Source organism: Papio anubis, chromosome 9, assembly GCF_008728515.1.
Source record: "Papio anubis isolate 15944 chromosome 9, Panubis1.0, whole genome shotgun sequence".
Taxonomy (NCBI): Eukaryota; Metazoa; Chordata; class Mammalia; order Primates; family Cercopithecidae; genus Papio; species Papio anubis.
In genome coordinates, this window is record NC_044984.1 from 82,862,814 (window position 1) to 82,884,107 (window position 21,294).

Here is a 21,294-nt window from a genome sequence, read left to right on the forward strand (position 1 = left end):
CATATGTCTTTTTATACGGTGTGTGTTAAGGACATACCTGTTTGATTTGATAAAATAATATTAGAAATTTTATAACTTCTTTCTATGGAAAATGCTGCTCTGACTGGGCATAATTCTCACTATAAAAATTTGTCTCATCCTTCTAAGTACTAGTCCAAACATCAGCTCCTCCACAGTCCTCCTCATTCTGTATCCATTTTTCCTTCCTGCATGCCCTAAGCTATATCTATTATAGTGTTTTTCTATGTATCTATTGCATTTCTTTTCCCCAACCAAGTTATAAACCTCTTGAAAGCAAACATCGTGTTAATTCATTTTTTATTTTCCTTGATTACTTATCTTAGTAATCAATAAATATTTATTGAATTTAAATGATTTCATATCTCCTTGTGTCCATATTTCAACAAAATCTAGATTAATGACAAAAGTTTCCATAGAAAATTTTGACTGTAGTTTAATAAATGCTCAATCATGTTGTAAACATATGTGATAAACTTAAGATATAAAATGACAGGGCAAATTTATGAGAGTGCATAAAATTCTTTATTTAGAACAATAAAGTATATGTATATATAATGTAAATTTAAATTCAAACCTGTATAAAAAAGGGTTGGGACATACACCTATTTTAAAAAGTACACATACAGTATATACACATACACATCACATTTTACAATCTTTTTTATTTAATTAAATTTCAGTCATAATAAAACTATTTAGAATAGTGTTGACATACATTTACATTATTATATGCAAACTCCAATCTATGACTGAACTAAGGGTATATCTGTGCATCCATCTAAATTAATACTTTTCAAGTCCATTGATTAAAAAAATGGTGGCAAGTGGACACTATAATCACATATTAATCCTTAGAATATAGGAGAATAAAATATTTTGATTGGAAAATTATATTTAGCGAGTCTTGTAGCTCAGAGATCAAGTACTGGAAAACGGTGTGGTTTTTAGTTTAAACAATTGTTTTAATTTTATTGTTAAAAATATCATAAGGATGTAGTTGGAGATGGCAGTTATAAATAAATTCACAATGCTTAGTAAACATTTCAGGATCACGAATATCCATTTTAGCATGGATTATTTCTTTAAAAAAAACACCGTGTTATAAAATGAAAGTACCTTATTTTATTTTTACAAACAAAGGCATTTCAAGACTAGTTAATGGAAAGCAGCAACACTATGAATTGTGTGATCAAATTCCACAAATGAACTAATTAGAATTTCAACCTGAATGGTTTTATTTTAAAGCCAATTTCAAAATAATATTGTTTCAAAGATAAGCTGGTTTACTTTAGAATTCTTATCCCACTTTCCAATTTTAAAGTGTAATTAATGAATTACTCCGTTATAAATTGGTTCTAAAATATCTTTTGGCATTCAAAAACTTCATGAGCATTTTACATTTTCTGCTCTTAGTTTTCAATAAAATGAAAAGATTTAAACGCTCACTTTGGTGCATTTCCAAATGTTACACACATCTTACAGTTTCTCATCCTGACTAATATGACTAAAATGTACTACTGGTTTTCATTCTTTGGAGGTGATCCAAAATGTTTATTTAAGCAAAGGAAAAAGCCATCTCTTGTGTAAATGGTGATCCAATTCACCCTACTTGAGACTGAATTTCACTTTTACTAATGGACACTATTTACATTAGAAACAAGAACAGCAATGACTTTTTATGGTCAAGATACTTATTCACAGAGTCCAGAATTGGATATTTTCTATGGGTTAGTTTCAATGCTATTTTATCTTCTTTGTCAGTCATATTGCAATAGGATTCACCCCTAAGGAGTGATCTCTGAGTTTACCATATAGATAAATAAAAAATTGAGATCCAAAGAGGAGAGGTGATTTACCGTATCAGTTAATGACACACTGGAGGCTCTGGATGATCTTTTGCAACATCCATCCCACCAGGCCAAAATGCATTTTTGAAGAATATACTTTTTAAATATACAGAATGCCTAAAAGCTCCAAACTGGAATTACATTTTGAAATGAAAACTTGGCTGCAGTAAAACATTTTTAAATATCCATGATTTCTGAATGAATTTCTCTCTTTATTTATAACTTCAGTTGAATTAGAGTAGCAAAACGGGACCCAAAGTTTCTCCAAAGTACTTTAAAGTTCAATGAAATGTATTTATTTCTTACTAAAACCAATAATTCATTAGGTATGCATAATTTTTCATAATTTTCATTTTTTCACATACTTTTTAAGAGAATAGGCTACTTGTTCTATTATTGTATTGAAGAAAAATCAATTTGTCTCTGACTCATTACAGGGTGGCAGTGTGGTAAGCGTATTAAATTATAACACAATATCCAGCAACACTTCATTATCACTCAGGAGGCACCATTTATCATCAAGCCGTTTTTTAAATAGACTTGGTTTCTATCAAAGAGGTGCGAAGCTTTCAGTATCATTGAAAATCTGCAGACTTCTGAGATCATTTTAAAAGGTAATTTTGAAACCTTGTAAGATGGAACTATCAGATACATGGCACCAACTGAAAAGGCGATTTCATGGTTTACTATGTCAGCAGTGAGTTTTCCATGATTTATGAAGAAGGATATTCAGAACACACCTGGGATAAAATAAGCAAAGATAAATATATATTTTTATCTCAAAGCAGAAATGACACAGTTAATGTCCAAGCAGCTAGCATTCAAAATAACGTTCAGCGTTTTTCTATTGTTCATGCATTTTATTCAACTTTAGTGTTTTAAAAATTGGCAATCCATGTAACTTTCAATGGACCAATACATTTAATAAGCAGGACACATCTCCCCTCTCCTACCATGTCAGATTTAATAACTTGCTGAATTTGTTTATTTAACTCCATTGATTAAGACCATGTCCATGAGTGTTAAAATCCAGCTACTAGGTTTGAGGACAAAAGTACATTTATTATACTCTTAAGCACATTAAGCAGCATTTTCATATGCTCAAGCAAACTGAAACCACTGGTTAAATAAATCAAACTACTAGATTGAGAAGTATCTATCTTCTCAATCTATACACGACCTACACACATAACTCATATTAATCTCTATCTATTTTCCTGAAAACAATCAATGCCACACACCGAGACAGGACCTATCAGCAATTAAACTGATCTCTGGTTTTATTACTAATCAAGTGTACCATGGGATATCTGAGGGCCTGAACACCTTCATGCAGCTTCTCAAAGCACCTGGGTTACATCTTAGAGAAATTACTCATATTTAAGGAACCAAAGCATGTTAGAGAAGAAAGGGACTGTAAGAATCATCTGGGCTCTTTGGTACAAAAAAGAGCAAAGGCCACTTACTGGAGTTGCATCTGGATTAGCTTTGAACAGAAGCTAAAATCTAAATATACTAGAAATTCTTGGACTTTTGAAATGAAAGGAAAGCTAGCAGTTAGTTTTCATGCCCTTTTGTGTCACTACACTGAAAACTGTCATCTTATGGTTGTAGAACATGGCAATAATGTTATCACAAAGATTAAGTTAGAATGGAAAGCTTTGGATTCCTTTATGTGTACATTCAAGACATGTTAAAAGAAGTTCATCAAAATAAACCACAAGAAATCGTTCTTTAACTTTACTCGGACGTTTTCTTGATTATTAAAAAAACTGGCTAGGGATATTCACATAATGTCTTACAAGTTCTAGTTTAAAAGCACAATGTCCATCTTGGGAATTCCTGCCAAATTCACTCTTAATATGACAAACACTGTCACACATTTTAAATAGCAAACTGACATGCATAACTACATAAAGCTTTCTTTTTATTTTTAATTCAAAAAGCTTAATGAATATAGAGTGCCTGATTTTAAATAAATGGATCCTTTAAACTGATAATGGTGACTATACTATAAATAACTAAAGTTTCCTGATTCCTTGCATTCCAAGTAACCTAGTTTTCAACACCCATATTAGCATGTGGGCTTGGTTTTCTAATGTTAGATACTAAATGTCATAATTTATTTTTATTCTCTCCCATAGTGAAATTGAAATGGGACCATCTTACATTCAGCATTTTCTCCTAAGTCCCTTTACATAGCTCTGTAATAGTTTTAGAGTATAAACACATCATAACATATTTTGAAAACACGATTTATACATCCCATAGTGGTCAAGGGAAAAGGCAGACTTTCCCAGGATGCCAATGTCCTCCTCAGCAGACTATTCTGATGTTCAGTGTTCTTAACTTCTTCCTGCGATGACTCTTTGGGAGAGTCTCCCCTTTGCCAAGGCATAATTCAGTACTGGCTCCTTTGCATAAATGGAACCGGGCAACCATTTGCATTTGTTTAGTGGGATATAGGTGAGCATGGTTTACATCAGGAAGAGATCAAAATCAGACCCATATCACAAATCAGTAACTATAAAAGCTGACATGCTGCCAACTCCAATCACAGTTCCCACTGCTTTCCACACTGTACAGTGGCTGACACTAGTGAGTTTTAAACATTTTTTTCTAGATCCCTTTGAGAAAAATTGTTACCCCTACTATCTAAGCTGAAATCTACTTGCGAAGACCAGGATGACTACAGGCTGCAGTTTGTATCTGAAGAATAAAGCTAGGTGTTTTGTCAGCATTTAGACATTTCTGGAGCCATGCAAATGGTGCATGCAGTCTGAGACACGTGCTTTCTCTTCCAACATCAGCTGCAAGTTCTAAATGAGACCCAAGTCCTGCAGGTCCTTAAAATAGAGTCCTGCTCCATGCAAGTTCTTCTTTATAGATGATTAATTCAGTGCCAGTTTCACAGTAAAACATTCTGTTCCAATTTCTGAATCATCCATATAAAGTCATGGGTAGCAAGAACAGATAAAGATGTGGTCTGTCACTCCAGACAGAATATGAATTTGTTTAAAGCTGCTTCATTTATGAAGCAAACATGAACTGTTACCAGCCTAGAAAGGAAGGAAACAAAAAGAGAGATTATGGTGTATCTGCCTTCTGCCTTTTTAAAAATCTCAGTAGCTGAAATCATGTATGACCACAGAATGAGTAACAGATTTACAATGTATGCTTCACTTACATAGCATAAAAGAACTTGATAAATGTTTTCTTAGATGCAGTGATCAGTCATTTTCTATGATCTCCCTGGTAACACATTATATGAACAATCTTACTTATTGTTTATTATCTATGTCCTCCCATTAAAATGTAAGCTCCATGAGGGCAGGGAGCTTCTCCATCTCTTTTACCGCTGTACCTCCACTCTTATAACAATGCCTGGCACTTAACAGATACTCAATAAATATTTCACTCTGTAACTTTCATACCTCCTGGCATTCTACCAATGATCTCAGTTTGTGGTAATACAATTATCAACCTAGTTAGCTTTGAATTTCTCCAGCAAGACTATAAAAGGTAGTAGATGGGGGTGAAGGGAGAAGGATTGATGAACAAAGAAGTGTCTGGAGAGTGGAGACCAGAGAAGTGGAGATAGATGGCGTAGCATGAAAGAGATCCCTAGGACAGGTGGAGAAGCTGGTCAGTGGCCACCAACAAGTAATAGCCTCACATGGCCACTGAGCCACTCTAGTATCTTGACTATCTAGTTAGGTTCTAGCAATCATTTCTCCCAGCTGAGGAAACAGCAGCAGAAAGACTTCATCCAACACTTCCAGCCAAAAAAAGAAAGACTGAAATCTTGGCACCACATCCCACAAAGCTTCTGTGGAAGGTTCATTTGGCCTCAGTGTGGCTTATTGTACTTGTTGAAGCATGAAAGCCATATTTTGTTTTAGTTCTTCAGTACTTGTGTTAATCTACTAGGTTTCAGATGTTTCAACTTTCCAGTAAAGTATTTGTATTTCTTCTCTACTTAAAAAAATATATTTAGATGGTATCATCATCCCATCTTCAATCACAGTCTCTAAATAAATGTGTTTTGCATTTCTCATCTTCTCTGCTCAATCTCTTTCACTACTTTTGTCCTTGTTTATCAACCCAGCGTCACAGATCACTGTTTTTAAAGTATTGAGATCATTACACAGATTAGCCATAAAATTCCATAGTGTGAGTAATAAGAATTGCAATGGTTTCCCAGTCTGCCTAATTGTAATATATTAAAAACTGTCTTATACAACAATTTAACAAACAGAGAACTCTAGAAGCTAGACAACCTGTATTTAGGAAATCAGAATTAAATCTAGAACAAAAATTAACAGAAACTAAGATAAAACTTCAGAAATCCAAAATATATAGAAAATATTTTAAAAGCATGGTTAGAAAGCAAAAGGGAATCACAAAAAGCAAAAGAATGTATTTTTTAAAGGTATAAATAATTTGAAACACAAAGCTGAATGTAGAGAATTAAATGTAGGACGGGCATGGTGACTCACGCCTGTAATCCCAGCACTTTGGGAGGCTGAGGTAGGCAGATCACCTGAAGTCAGGAGTTTGAGCCCAGCCTGGCCAACATGGTGAAACCCTGTCTCTACTAAAAATACAAAAATTAGCTGGGTGTGGTAGTGCACACCTGTAGTCCCAGGTACTCGGGGGGCTGAGGCACAAAAACCCCTTTCAACCCAGGAGGCGGAGGTTGCAGTGAGCTGAGATCACACCACTGCACTCCAGCCTGGGCTACAGAGCAAGACTCTCTCTCTCTCAAAAAAAGAGCGAGAGCAAGATAATTATATGTAGAGAAGATTGGAAATCTATTTTTGATTTTGCCCCTGGGTCACTTAGCAAAGAAAATAAACTTAAAGACTGACACCTGCTTTCCCATAGAACAAAACTACAAATTTTTATAATGACAACCTGGGTCTTGCAAGAACCCTTGTGAAATAAGAAGAGAAAATTTATCATTAACCCTCATTACACATGAAAAACCAAGGTTTAAAAGACATGAACTGGTAACTGATATAAACTCATCTAGTATTATACACCAAAGAGTCAAGGCTTGAATCCAAGTCTAATCCCTTCTAATCATCTGCTTTACAATCTATCTACAGAAACCAAACTTCCAAAGCTTGGGAAGAGTCTTAGGAAATATCTGGCAAAGAATCACAGATCTTGCCATTTGGTAACCAACCATTCCCAAGCCTTGAGGCCTAAATTTCCAAGCTTGACTTGAAATTGTCCTTTATTCCAATTCTAAGATTTATTTTCTTCCCCCTTAGCTCAGATATACAGGAAATTTTGTTTGTATTTCTTTGGTGAACCTCTCCACAATCAAACCCATGCTATTTACTATCAACTACACTAGGCCATTTCTGTGACGAAGCAATTTTTCTTTCAAGGTCTCAAATAAAATTCTTTGCAGATAACTCTCAAATTGCAAATCTATTCTTTCCAGGCCTGACTGTTATCTGAAGTTCCAGTCTAACATATTTGGCCACTGGTCAGTTTCAATAATATTTACCAACAGCTTCTTCACCTGATTTCACATTTCCTGTTAATAACAGAGTGGGACACACTCTGGTAAGTCCCACAGTCTCCAAATCATTCTTGATTTCTGCCTGTAATGACAAAACTCACATCCCATTAGTAACTAGGATTTGTTGATTCTTTTACTGCAATGTCTTCAAATGGTCTATGCTTTCTTAATTCCTGGCCCTGATGCTAATTCTGTTGTCATTCTCTCTCACATCTTATTTGAAGACTGGCCTGGTAAGTGGACTCCATTTCTCTAGTTAACCATTCCCATACATCTTGCCATACCAACACCGAATTAGTTTTCCCACACCTCTGCTTTGATTGTCACCCACATCTTTCTTACAGCATTTTATCCCAATAGCTCCTTATGTGACACAAGCTTATATTTTAAGCTCCATTCCTGGAATTCAAACCCTTTCTCAAACTGATGCTCACCCTTTCTTCTCAGCATGTTAACTCTTTATATGTGACTTCCACTGGAATCCAACTGTCCAAACTGACCCTTGAACATAGTTTCTACTTTGGGACTTTCCTGACTTAGTTTACGCTGTGTGCTCTGTACAGATGCTACCTCCATCACTTACAAAGTGAAGCTTTTCTCCTATTGTTAGTGATTTCTCTCTCCTTTCAAAAATAGGTAATTGTATTTGGGTGTGCTCAATTCTAAGATGTCATCCATGCCAGTATCTAGAACTGTGTTGAATTCACAACTTGTAGGACCATATGCAGAGTATTATGTATATGTCTGATTTCCTTTTGTAGGCTATAAACAATCTGAGGACACAACGAAGTTATATTAAGCTTTGCATCCATCAGTGCACCTACTAGAGTTTGTTGGAATCACATTTGTGGGAAGAGTAAAGAGCAAAAGTTTCTTGTAATGTATTAACTTAAATAAAGCTTTTAATGTAATGTATCTGTTTTATTTATTTATCTTAATCTTTGCTATACACAACACAATATGAAAAAGGTTTTTGTAGGATGCTACTATGGATACTTGGCATAACCTATGTGACCAAGTAAATTTTTAACTTTTCACATAGCTATTCTCATGCATAGTGTCAAATAAACACAACTTCAGTTAATTTTTTATTTTTATACTTTGAGACCAGGCCTTGCTCCATCACCCAGGTTGGAATGCTGTGATTTGATCATGGCTTACTACAGCCTCAAACTCTCGGGCTTAGGCAATCCTCCTGCCTCAACCTCCTGAGTAGCTGAGACCACAGGTGCACACCACCATGCCCTCCCAATTTTTAAATTATTTGTAGAGATGGGGTCTTCCTGTGTTACCCAGGCTGGTCTCAAACTCCTGGGCTCAAGTGATCCTCCCACCTCAGCCCCCGAGGTACTGGGATAAAAGGCATGAGCCACCACTCTTGGCATATTTTTTCCTAGGTGCAACTTTCTTTGTTGTTGTTTCTAGTTCAATACATTCCTTCCACGTTTGTTCCTTGTATTTAAGATATTAAACCCTCCTTCTTTTCATTTCTCAATTATAGGTTATTTCCTTCAGAGAACTAGCCCATATGTTCTCTATTCTAGTGTTTCAATATTTGTCTTGATTTAATTTGTTTTAGTTGGTGAAACTTCCATTTCAGGGAGAAATCCTTGCCATAAACCTGAGTCATTCCTTGTATTTTCCCCTTCCTTGCTAACCAAGAAAATGATTATAATTCACATTATATATATTTTTAAACGTATAATTGCAACTCCACATTTTATTTCTATCTTGGTATTTTTTACTACAGTTATTCTTATTTTTTAGAAGATTTTCTCTCCTACCACATCATAGTTCGGTCTCCCAGACTTTCCCTCTACTACACACCTATCTAGGAACTAGACTTAAGAGTTCCTTGGAGGGTTTTCCATCTCTGTTAGTATGAGGCCAAATGTAAGGGTTTACTTCATATAATGGGTAGTCAATAGATGATTACAAATGATATACACTCATTTTTACTTTGGGTTTTCAGATTCTCGATGATGAACTGGCCCTTTTCTCCCTCTTTCCCTACTTTTCCCTCAGCATTTGAATTCTTATGTACTCATACACACATACAAGTTTATTTCTGTTTTTATCTTCATAAATTTTATTCTCATGTTATTGTAATTCTGAGATATTCATTCATCTTTCCATTAATTTATTCAACAAATAGTTATTCATCATTTATATGTGCATGGTATAAGTGACATTGTTTAGTGGGGCTCCAAAATTAAATTAAGAAAAAAAATATCCTGTCCCCTAAGAGCTTATGGTTTTGAAAAGGGCACAAAATGTTCATTTAAGTGACAGTGATGTCCTACCAAGGGTCGTATGAAATCTATTTAGAGCGCCACAAATAGAGATTATTTTCATTTGGGAAGTCAGCTTTTTGTAGGTGGTAGTATGTGACCTGCGCCTTGGCAGAGCTTTGCAGAGATGACGAGTAAGACACTTTATGAAGGAGAATGAGTCACATTTTCATTCACTCTGTGATCTATTTCCCATTGACTACTCAATAAGTGAGCTGGGTTTTTTTTTTTTTTTTTTTTTTTTTTTTTTCTGGATAATTCTGGCTTCTTTAACCCGGCTAATGTGATTCATTTTATACATGAGTAATAATTCATACCTTAAGAAAAATAATTTATTAATTTCCTATGTGATTATATTCCCTTTTCATATGCATATCTTGCTGTCTCATTAATCCAAGCCAATAAATTACACACGCACATTCACACAAAAGATAAAAACAAACCCTACTTCAGAAGAACAATCTTCTTTGCCATTTGCTTACACTTTCATTTAGGGCTGAGTCACTCACTCAGTCTCTCCTTCAACAAACATTTATAGAGAGCCAACAGTGCACAGGTAGCATGTTAGGTGTTGAGGGTACAGCAAGAAACAGAAAGATCCAGCTCTTGTCTTGGAATGCTAACTGAGTATTCAAACATACATAAGTTGTTTGACTATGGTTGCTTTAAAATACCATCTTTTTTCCTCCTAAACAAGTGGCCTGGGTTTCCGTATCCTAATCCACTCCCAAATGTCATGGGACAAATGTCATAATTAAAACCACATGATTAAAGACCTGTGTGCCAAAACAGGATCCCAGCAATGCAATCCCAAACTAAACAACAGAGGACATTACTTGAGCATTTAAGACTCAATTAACCATTTAATGTGTGGTTTGTGAATGCTGCTTGAGAGAACTGAAATGGCTGTCAAGAAGAAGAAGAAAAGGAAAAAAAAACAAAAAGAAAACAGTGAATCTCATCTTACGGTTCAAAGGCAAAAAAATGAATTTTTAGGAAAAAGCATCGTTTCAGCTTGGGAAATACTGCTCCAGAAAATAAAAAGTGTTAAGCAAAGGTTCTATCCATTTACATTATTTGACAGGAAGAATGAGCCTAGAAAGAAGTGGGAATGGGCAGCAGAAAACAGAGGGTGCTATTCATGGTATGGACATGTTAATCAAGAGTATGATTGAAGGTAAAAGTGACAGAGTATGTAGAATAAAGTATTACAGTGTTAGATAAATGTGCAACATAATTATATCATGTTATCTTGAGTTGTTAAACAAATGTTGTATAACCATAAAAGTAAGCTCATTACAGGAGGCCAGATACTTTATGACTCAGCTCCACTGAAGAAGATTCAGCCTAGAGATAAATCTCTGAAGCTGGGACAGGGGTTAAAGCTGGAAGGGCAGTGACTTGCAGGGTAAAGAAGGAACTCACCACAGACTATCTAGGTAATAAAGAGGAGAGTAAATAATCCTTTGACAATGAGGGAATGCACAGAAGAAATGAGGAATTAAAAAGAGAAGAGAATATTCGCATGCCACTGTGGTAAATGCACTCAGGATTCCATGACAGTAACAAAAATAACAGCCAATTAGCAGAAGCAAAAGTGAGGGACAGCATGAATCAATACTGATTAAGTTAACGCAGCTGTGGGTCTTCCTGCAACAGTATCTGCAGCAAGGGAGCAGAGAAAGTAGACAGGACAGGAGATAATGATCACTAGTAACTTCTAGCCACATCTTACTCTCCTTTCTCCCACAATCCTTCCGCAGACCCATACAATCACAGCATGTGTCTGCCATGCGTGTATGCTCAGTGTATCCTGGGCTCTGAAATATTATAATGCATAATTATTACTAGTCATGTGGAAAGTGGCAATTGACCTTGAAAATCTTACTCTCCTGACTGTAAGATATTTGGATGTTTTCTCTTTTTCCTTAAAATGGCAGGGAAACATTCTGGTTTTCTCTTGTTTCAGCATCTAACACATGGGACACCGTCATGTTATGGTGGTCACACCTAAATAAAATTGATTCCATATGTTTTTATTCTATTAGTAATACTTAATTTTAGTCCTAATTTGCTATATTCCCCTTGTCTAATTAATTTTCTGGCCTCAAAAACAGTCCAAGTAAACATACAACTGTTAATTTTTTTGTGCATCTCCCATACAAGATGAATCCACTAGTCAGGACAAACACTGCTTACCTTTCAAAACTGGAGAATACACAATGAATTAGATATGCACATTTCAATTATGTAACAACTTCAGCCAACATGCTGACATCTGCTTGATAGACCACTTACTAATGAAGTTTGTTTATAAATTTTGGCATCTCATATGCTGTATAGTTCTTGCTAAATACTTCAGTTTGAATTAAAATGTTTACAATCTACCCATCTGACAAAGGGCTAATATCCAGAATCTACAAAGAATTTAAACAAATTTACAAGAAAAAAATCAAACAACCCCATGAAAAAGTGGGCAAAGGATATGAACAGACACTTCTCAAAAGAAAATATTTATGCAACTAACAGACACATGAAAAAATGCTCGTCATCACTGGCCATCAGAGAAATATAAATCAAAACCACAATGAGATATCATCTCATACCAGTTAGAACGGTGATCATTAAAAGTCAGGAAACAACAGGTGCTGGAGAGGATGTGGAGAACTAGGAACACTTTTACACTGTTGGTGGGACTGTAAACTAGTTCAACCATTGTGGGAGACAGTGTGGCAATTTCTCAAGGATCTAGAACTAGAAATACCATTTGACCTAGCCATTCCATTTCTGGGTATATACCCAAAGGATTATAAATCATGCTGCTATAAAGACACATGCACACATATGTTTACTGTGGCACTATTAACAATAGCAAAGACTTGGAAGCAACCCAAAGGTCCATCAATAATACACTGGTTAAAGAAAATGTGGCACATATACACCATGGAATACTATGCAGCTGTAAAAAAGGATGAGTTCATGTCCTTTATAGCAACATGGATGAAGCTGGAAACCATCATTCTGAGCAAACTATCTCAAGGACAGAAAACCAAACATTGCATGTTCTTACTCATAGGTGGGAACTGAACAATGAGAACACCTGGACACAGGGCGGGGAACATCACACTCTGGGGCCTGTCATGGCGTGGTGGGGAGGGGGGCGGGATAGCATTAGGAGATATACCTAATGTAAATGACAAGTTAATAGGTGCAGCACACCAACATGGCACATGTATACATATGTAACAAACCTGCACTTTGTGCACATGTACCCTAGAACTTAAAGAATAAAAGAAAAAAAGAAAAAAAAAGGAAAGAAAAAAAACTTACCAATATACGAAAGTAACAGTGTTGATACAAGCCACAATTACACTTCTTGAAACTCTCTCTCTTTCTCTTGCAACATACTGAAAAACAATAAAAAATAAAAAATTTAAAAAAATAAAAAAAATCATGCTTATTTGCTCTTAGTCAGAGATTCTGAGGTACACCATGACCTGGGCATTGTAAAAGGCAGCTTTTCTGTAAATACAGTAGTAGAAGATTGCAAAATTTAATGGGGAGCTTACCTTCTTATTACTATAGGGAAGAGGTAAGACTTCATTTGTCTTAAGGTAGTCTTTCAAAGTAGTTAAAACATTTCTTTCTCTGTATATGCATATACACACACCAAACATGCCTATATGCATTTCATATGTGTCTGTGTATACAATAGGCATGACATGAGAGAATGCAACACACCAAATGAAAATTATAATCAAAGGTAAGGGAACATATGAGCACTGGGCAGTATAGGGTAAGGTGAAAGAGTAACAAGAGCCAGCTACAGAGAACGGAAAGTCATCTTACAGCAAATTTTGCATTTGGCTTTACAGAAAACAACGAGCATGCTGAGAAAAGTTAAGGGCTCTGAAAGCCAGAGTAAAATAAAAGATATATTAAATATACAAGAGAAAATCACTGAACATATTTCGAATAAGAAGTCACACTATGAACCAGTGTTTACAGAAGAGTGTGACTGAAGGTTGAGTTTAGAAGGGCAAAAGAAAAGATCAGTGGCAGCAACTCATGAGATCATAAAGATGTCAGTGATGATAATGCTTCCTACCAAAAGAACTAAGCTTAGGAAAAGGCTCTGAGAGCTGAATCAGTATGTTTTGATAAAAGTGTGGAAAAGAAAGAACATGAGCAAATATGCCTCCAGAGTTCCACAACTAGGAGTCTGAGAAGATTCTGCTGCCTTACTTAAATAAGAAAGCAGAGGTAACCCCTTTATAAACCCTAAGAAGGGTAACGAAAACAATTATGTGAAGGTATTCTACAGGTAAATCGAGATGCAGCATTGAAGAGAGAGTGAGACATCAGAAAGATGGATAAAGAGTTGGGACTCACTGGTTAGGAGCTACTGTCATGAATTAAGGACTTCTTAAAGACATTCTGGGCATGTACACAGTGTGTGAAATGGCAATGCCATGCTTGATTAGGCACACATTTAGCAAAACAAAATACCTTATCTCATTATCGTCTTCATTAATTTGTATATTTTCAACTGCCCTTGTAAGACTTGGCTGTCTCTTCTGGAAAAAGAAGAAACACACATGCTGTAAAACGATCAATGAATGGTCTAATATTTAAGAGGTAAGTGCACTCCACTTTTATCTTTTATGTCAATAACTCCAATAACAGTTTTTTTCAGCATGTAGCATGCAAAATGTTTTTGTAATAAAAAATTATGAAAGTTGCATGGTACCATCAACTCAACATTTTTAGGATGTTGGGGGAGAAAGAGTAATAAAGAAGTTGACATTTAATCAAATTCAAAAGACATTTCAAGAAGCTGAATCACAATGATTTTTGCACATTTTTAAATTTTAGACAGGCTTCAATAAGAAGAGAACAAAAGAGTAGAAATCCAAAAATAGCAGATAATACAAATGACATTTCTATTTATCTTTTAAGTATATCATATGATTTTTGGCAGATCTTCCTTTTCATATTTAGTTCAGGTTATTAACGCTAGTTCCTAATTCTTAAGTGTGAATAATCAGTTAGAGGGATTGTCTCCAGACGTAATGAGAAATGGGAAACTTTCTAAAATTTAAATTTTGTTTAGATTATAAACTAAGGTAGAATTCAGTGTTTTTGTAATGGATCATTTCTTGAGGAAAAAAGATTAATAATTTATGTAAACATGGCATATTAAAAAAAAGGAATGGCAACACTTACCTTCCAGTATAAGGCTCCAAAAGCAAAGCCAATTATAAGAGAAAAGAATGCTGGCAATGCCATGGCTGCCCAGTGTAGGCTGGAGTCTCCAGGGGGATTTTTGGCCTTCCCTATAATTTAAAGAACACAGTGATGAATACAGCATATTCATCCTAGAAGTTTTGCTCTTATGCTGTGGTTGTTTTTAACTGTTTCCGTAACACATTCTGGACCTATATCGGTTTAAAGTATTCAAAAGATTGATTTTTCTGCTGAATATTGCTTTTGCAAGGCAATATAAGTCCATGTAGTCTCCAAAAGATGAATGCATTAAAAAGGAAAGAAATCACAGAGACAGAAAGAAACCTGGCTTGGGTAATTCTGACACATATGGAACACAGACTTAATATATTTCTGGGGGGGAAATGACTTACACTATCAAACAAATCTATCTCTCATGCCTTTATCTTGGTATTTGGCTACGTTGGGTCAGCCAGATGTCTCAGAATCAAGGTATCCAAACACCATGTTCTTCCTGTTCTATACAAAGACCAAACCCAAGTCTTGAAATTCACCACTCAGACCAAAGGAAAGACCAGACTCGAAAGCAAAAAGCAGCTTACTAAAGAGGGAGATATTCTGGAATTTGCTACCTAAAACCTTTCTCAGGCAGAAGGATAGCATCTAAGGAGGGGGCTTCAAACAAAGCTGTGTGGGAGACCTCACTAAGGAAAGCAGACTTGCTCTCTGAGGGTGCGGTGACTACCATGTTGACAGTTCCATCCCTAAGACTATGAGCCAAGATGCAATCCTGGAATCTGACTAAGACACAGCAGCAATCTTCCTGCAGGAGAGAGGGAGGGAGAAAAACAGCAAAGACTAGGTGGTGGGGCGGCAGTGCGGGGGAGGGTTGGGGGAAGTGCCCATAGATTACTGAGCTTCACATCCTATAGAGGTCAACGCTACCTCACTTTTTTTATTTTACTTGTTCATGCGTGGGGCTTAAGAACCAGGTCTTTGGTCCATCAGGGATACTACTGTCCCTCTTGCAGGCAGACAAAAAGAATTTTGTCAGAAGAGATTTGCTTAGACCTCCAGGGAATGACTTTCAATACTTTCCACTGCAGCTATCCAGTAGGAATCAATGAGATTTGAATTGTATGCCTCAAGGCCCAAATGAAGGGTATTTGGGGACAAAGCTTAAGCTGACAACAAAGTTTTGATTTTATGCAAAGATAGCCTGCAGAGAATTTGTGTAGAGAGGAAGCTCATCTGGGCAGGATTTGAGTAATCCCAAATTCCTGGGTTATTACCATATTAATTATATCTCCTTATTACCAAAACTATCCACTGTCCAGAAATCTTGGGAACTGACTTGTTTCATTTGACTAATAATAACCAACATCTGTAGACATATAGAACACAAAGAATTGTGCTATAATTTTGCTGAACTTCTTTTTAGAGTGAGCATTTTTAGGAGCACCATGCCTGTGACATGGTTATCTTGGTGTTTATGAAACAAGCAAATGAATATTCTTCCTTGATTCAGATCTGGAGCTCACTAAAGGTTCAACATAATTACTGATCCAAAGTCTTATTGCATCTCATTATTCTAGTACTTAATGATGAACTCTTACAAGACATCAGGTATGTCTCCAAGCACACGTGTACTAACTCACTTAAAACTCACAGAAACTCTGTGAAGGAGGTATTATGATCTTCCATTTGACCGAAGAGTCAACAGAGTTTAACTTGACTAGTATATGAGTCCAGGAAGGTTGAGTCAAGACTATTTCTAGAAGATGTATAAGGTAATGACAAAGTTAGGATTTCTTTCTCTATCATTTAGGTACTGTCTGCAAGGATCTCAAACATAAACATCTTTTAAACATTCTCTTTACTTATCATAAAGGATATTACTGTTATGCTATAAACATAATTTCCTTTGGATAACTAGTAGTTATTGTATGTTATTCCATTATCCCATGACTTTTCCTTACACACTCACATCTCTGTAATAAGTTTTCATATGCCCTGGTCCTCTGACATGGCCAACTTTTGAGTTATCCCTGAAAACTAGCATGCTTTCTTCAAATTTCCCTAACCCTTCTCCCAAAAAACAAGTCTTACCCCCTTCGTGTTACAACTAAAAACATTTGCATAATTCTATTATGATACATATTATGTACTGTACTATGAGTATTTACTTCTGTTTCTCTTAGAATGTGAGCACCACAAAATCTTGTCTTGTGCATAGGTATCTAAGTGGCATATTCATGAGTGACATCACCTAGCTAAAAGTTGCTGACAATGCAAGACTCAAAATTTTTTAAAAAGAAAGGAAAAGGAAACAATGAACAAAAAAGAAGCTTGTCCATTCATCTTGCAATTTAAAAAGTAATCTCTAATTCAGAGGCATGGGATTAAATAGGTATTTTATGTTTAATTTGTCTCCTAAAATCAGTAGGAAAGACTTTTTGTTTCCAAACACGATGGTAGCAGACTAGCCTTTCCAACCTAAGCAATTATAATTCTGGACAAATTATGAGGCAACTCTTTTCAGAAATTAGGAAACAGCAGCACAAATGTGTAATTCGTGAGACAGGGAATCCACACTAAGTGAGGCTCATGTTTGCCCTGGCTTTCGGCTTTCAGCTCTCCTGTCTGGGGTGCACTTTCAGACTGAGGTGTGGAAGACAGAGTCCAGGCAAGGATCAACGCCCTCACTAAGGCAGGGAGTCAAAGATTGAAATTCAGGGCTGCTGATGCGGCTGGGGTTTCTAGATCTAGGTTATTTCAAAGAAGGGAGCTGTGCAAAGAAGGAGCATCAGAAATCTCTAGATGAATCTCCTTAAGTTACTGGTCCAATAATAAGCTTTATATGCACCAGTAGAGAAGTCACAAAACCTGACTAAAAAATAAAATAACAACAACAAAAGAAAACAAAAATCAAACCTTTGGGAAGCTATAATATTAATAGAGACCTTAGCAGTCACAGAACAATGGTGGACAAAGTTGTTACGACAAGCAATATTGGAGAGATTTTCTGAGTACTTTAGAGGTATCTCAGATATTCCATGCCTTAGGAATAAGGCTACTTTCGTTTGTACCCAAGAAAGTTTAAAAACAAGGCTGGGAGAAAAGATAAATCTCATCTGCTAGTATTCGAACCTCTTACCAAAACACAATTCAATAGCCTCTAAAGAAATGCTATAGAACTGAAAGATATTCAACAGCATAGAATTCATAATATCCGGCATTTAAACAATCACTAACCATTTAAAAGGAAATGTGACCCTTAATCAAGGAGGAAGAAGTCAATAGACATTAACTCTGGGATGACCTGTGTGTTGAAATTTGGAGACAAGAACTTTAGAGCAGCTATGATCATTATGCTTAAGTGATAAAAAAGAATTTTTTTCATAATGAGTATGCAGATGGAAAATTCCAGCAGACAAACATAAAACACATTAAAAAATTAACTGGACATTCTAGAAGACAAAATATAAATGTATAAATAAAATAATTCACTGGATGAAAAATTCAGCAGATCAGAGATGGTAGAAGAAAAGGTCAATGAACTTGAAAGCAGACAAGTAGAAATTACTCAGAAGAACAGAGAGAAAAGAGGATAAATAAATGAATAAAACTCTGTGACCTATGACACACTAGCAAACTGCTAACATACATGCAAGTAGTATCTCAGAAAGAGAGAAGGGATAAAATGGATTAAAAAAAATTGAAAAAATTATGGCTATTTTTTCACCAAATTTCAGGGAAAACAAATTTATGTATCCAAAAGCTTGACAAATCTCAAGAAAGATAAATACAAAGAAAACCACTCGTAGGCATATTCTAGTTTAACTGTTAAAAGGAGAACACTTTGAAAGAAGGCAGAGGAAGAAACGACCCAGTACATGCAGGGAAAAAATAAGACAAATGGTGCCTACTTTTTTTTTTTTTTTCCAGAAACAGTATCTGCAGGAACACAATAGAGTGATATTTTTAAAAGACTAAAAGAAAAAAAAAAATTCTGTTTACTCAGACTTCAATATCTAGTAAAAAGTACCTGCTACATGGAAGACAAAAAAAGATATTTTTCCAATTAAAAAGAAAAAAGAATTTGCTGCCAGCGATCTGTATTATAAGAGATGCGAAAGAATGTTTCTCAGCTTGAAGGAAATTAATACCAAACGGAAACTTGGACTGACAAGAGGGAATGAAGGGTACAGGAAATAACAAATATGCGGGTTAATATAAAAGACAATATATTTCTTCTTCTCTTACTTTAAAATACGTATGACAGTTCAAAGCAATAATTGAACTGCATTGTGTATTGTAGACTGTATTGTGAAATTTATAACTGATGTAGATATGTTACTATATGTCAATGATGACACAAAAGATGGATATGGGTAAGTACAACTATCCTGTTTCGAGGTTCTTGTATTTTTTCTCAAGTGCTACAACAGTAACTCTAAGTAGAAGATTACAAGTTAAAGTGTATACTTTAATTCCCCAAATAATCACAACATAATGCAAAAGGGTACTGTTGAAAAGCCCACAGTAATTAAAATTAAACACTAGAAAAAAATGAAGTAGCCCAAAAAAGGGTGAGAGATAAGGAACGGAAGAGCAATACACAAATGAGACAGATAAAAAACAAATAAGAAAATGGTGGATTAAAATCCAACTATACAGATGATGTATTACACAGAAATGGATGAAACACTCTAATTAACAGAGACACACTAAATAAAATAGTGAAACCCAAGTGTATGTTGTCTACCAGAAATGTACTTTAAAAATAAAGACAATAGACTGAAAATAAAGGAAAATCAAACATATACCATGAAAACAGTAAGCATAAGACTTGCTCTACTAATATCAGATAAAACACACTTCAAGCCAAAGAGCACTATCAGAGATAGAGGGATATTTCAGTAAGATTAAAAGGTCAATTAAACAGGGAAGATCTAACAACAATCAATGTATAAGCCCATAATAATAAAGCTTCAAAATATATGAAGCGAAAAACCCAAAACCAAAAGGAAAATCAGACAAATCCGTAATCAAAAGTAAACATTTTCAATTCCCCTTTCTCAATAATTAATAAAAATTAGATACAATGTTTAATAAGGAAGAGAAGATATAAACAACACTATCAACCATTTTGGCCAAATTTGAGTGCGCATTCAATAGTTAAATAATATACATAAAATAGTTTCAGCAGATTTCAAAAAAATTATAGAGTATGTTTTCTGACAACAAAATTCATAAACCAGTAACAAGAAGATATATAGGAACACCTCAAACTTTTTGACATCAAACAACTCACTTTTATATTATCTGTGAATCAAAGAAGAAATCACAATTAACAAATATTTAGAAAAATAATAAAATCACAACATAAAAATGTGTGAGGTGCAGCTAAAGCATTTGTATATAAGAAAATTTATACATTTAAGTGCTTGTAATTAGCAAAAATAGTTTAAAATCAATGATCTAATTTTTCTACTTTGAAAGGCCAGAAAAAGCGGAGTAAATGAAACACAAAGCAAATGGAAGGAAATAATAAAGATTGGAAATCAATGAAATAAAAGCAGAGAATTTAAGAAGACAGAGTTGCTTCTTTGAAAATTTAATACAATCCATAGTTAGTAAGAAAGCCCTTAATTGACTAACACACAAAGAGGGCCGTAGTCCCTTTTTGACACTTTCAGAACTGATATGTAATTTAGAATTTTAGGTTTTAGAAGATTCTGTCCTGCAAATAATGTATAACATATACTGTCCCCAGTGAATCCTGGGTAGCATCCTGTAATCAAATACATTAATATTTCATTAGTAAAATATATATTCACTTTTGGAAAGATAAATAAATACTATAAATAGCCAAAAATCACTTCAGGTCAGGTTTTGGTGGCAACGAATTCCAAAATAAGTAAATAGCAATTTACAGGTTTTTTTTTTTTTTTTAAATTTTGCATTGTAACAAGCTATTATGAATTAGTAATAAATTGCTACTTAGTTTCATAGACAGGTCTTCTAAGTCCCTGAACAAATGACAGTGCCCCATTTGTAAGTCTTAAGGGATGACCTTTTTAGCTTAGATCACAAGATGATTTTTTTTCTTCCCGCACTTTCCATGAGGCCAGAGAGTATTTAGTAAATACAATAACCTTTATAATGACCTTTGCCTGGATTTTAAAAGAAAACTGGGTTCTTGGCCAAAGAGGACAGACATTTCAGAAGAATAAGTCTATTCTCGTCAAACATATAATTCTGTAGTAAAATAACAGGATCATCAAATTTCAAAATGCACAATAGTAAATACTGATATACACAAAACTGAAAATATCTTTGGAATTCTATACAAACAGCATTTATACAC

At 35.0% G+C, this 21,294-nt stretch overlaps 1 protein-coding gene across 2 annotated transcripts in view; it reads right to left on the reverse strand.

Annotated features, from left to right (window-relative positions):
* Positions 1 to 524: 524 nt before the first annotated feature.
* The window catches only part of KITLG (KIT ligand), an 88,937-nt gene continuing 68,167 nt past the window's right edge, over positions 525 to 21,294 (reverse strand). For both annotated transcript variants that reach the window (XM_003906934.5, XM_003906933.5), the window contains 4 exons: positions 14,922 to 15,031; positions 14,205 to 14,272; positions 13,026 to 13,102; positions 525 to 4,927 (listed from right to left, as the gene is read on the reverse strand). In XM_003906934.5, coding sequence (XP_003906983.1) covers positions 13,063 to 13,102; positions 14,205 to 14,272; positions 14,922 to 15,031 — 218 coding nt within the window. In that variant the 3' untranslated portion in view covers positions 525 to 4,927; positions 13,026 to 13,062. The remainder of the gene's footprint in view (positions 4,928 to 13,025; positions 13,103 to 14,204; positions 14,273 to 14,921; positions 15,032 to 21,294) is intronic.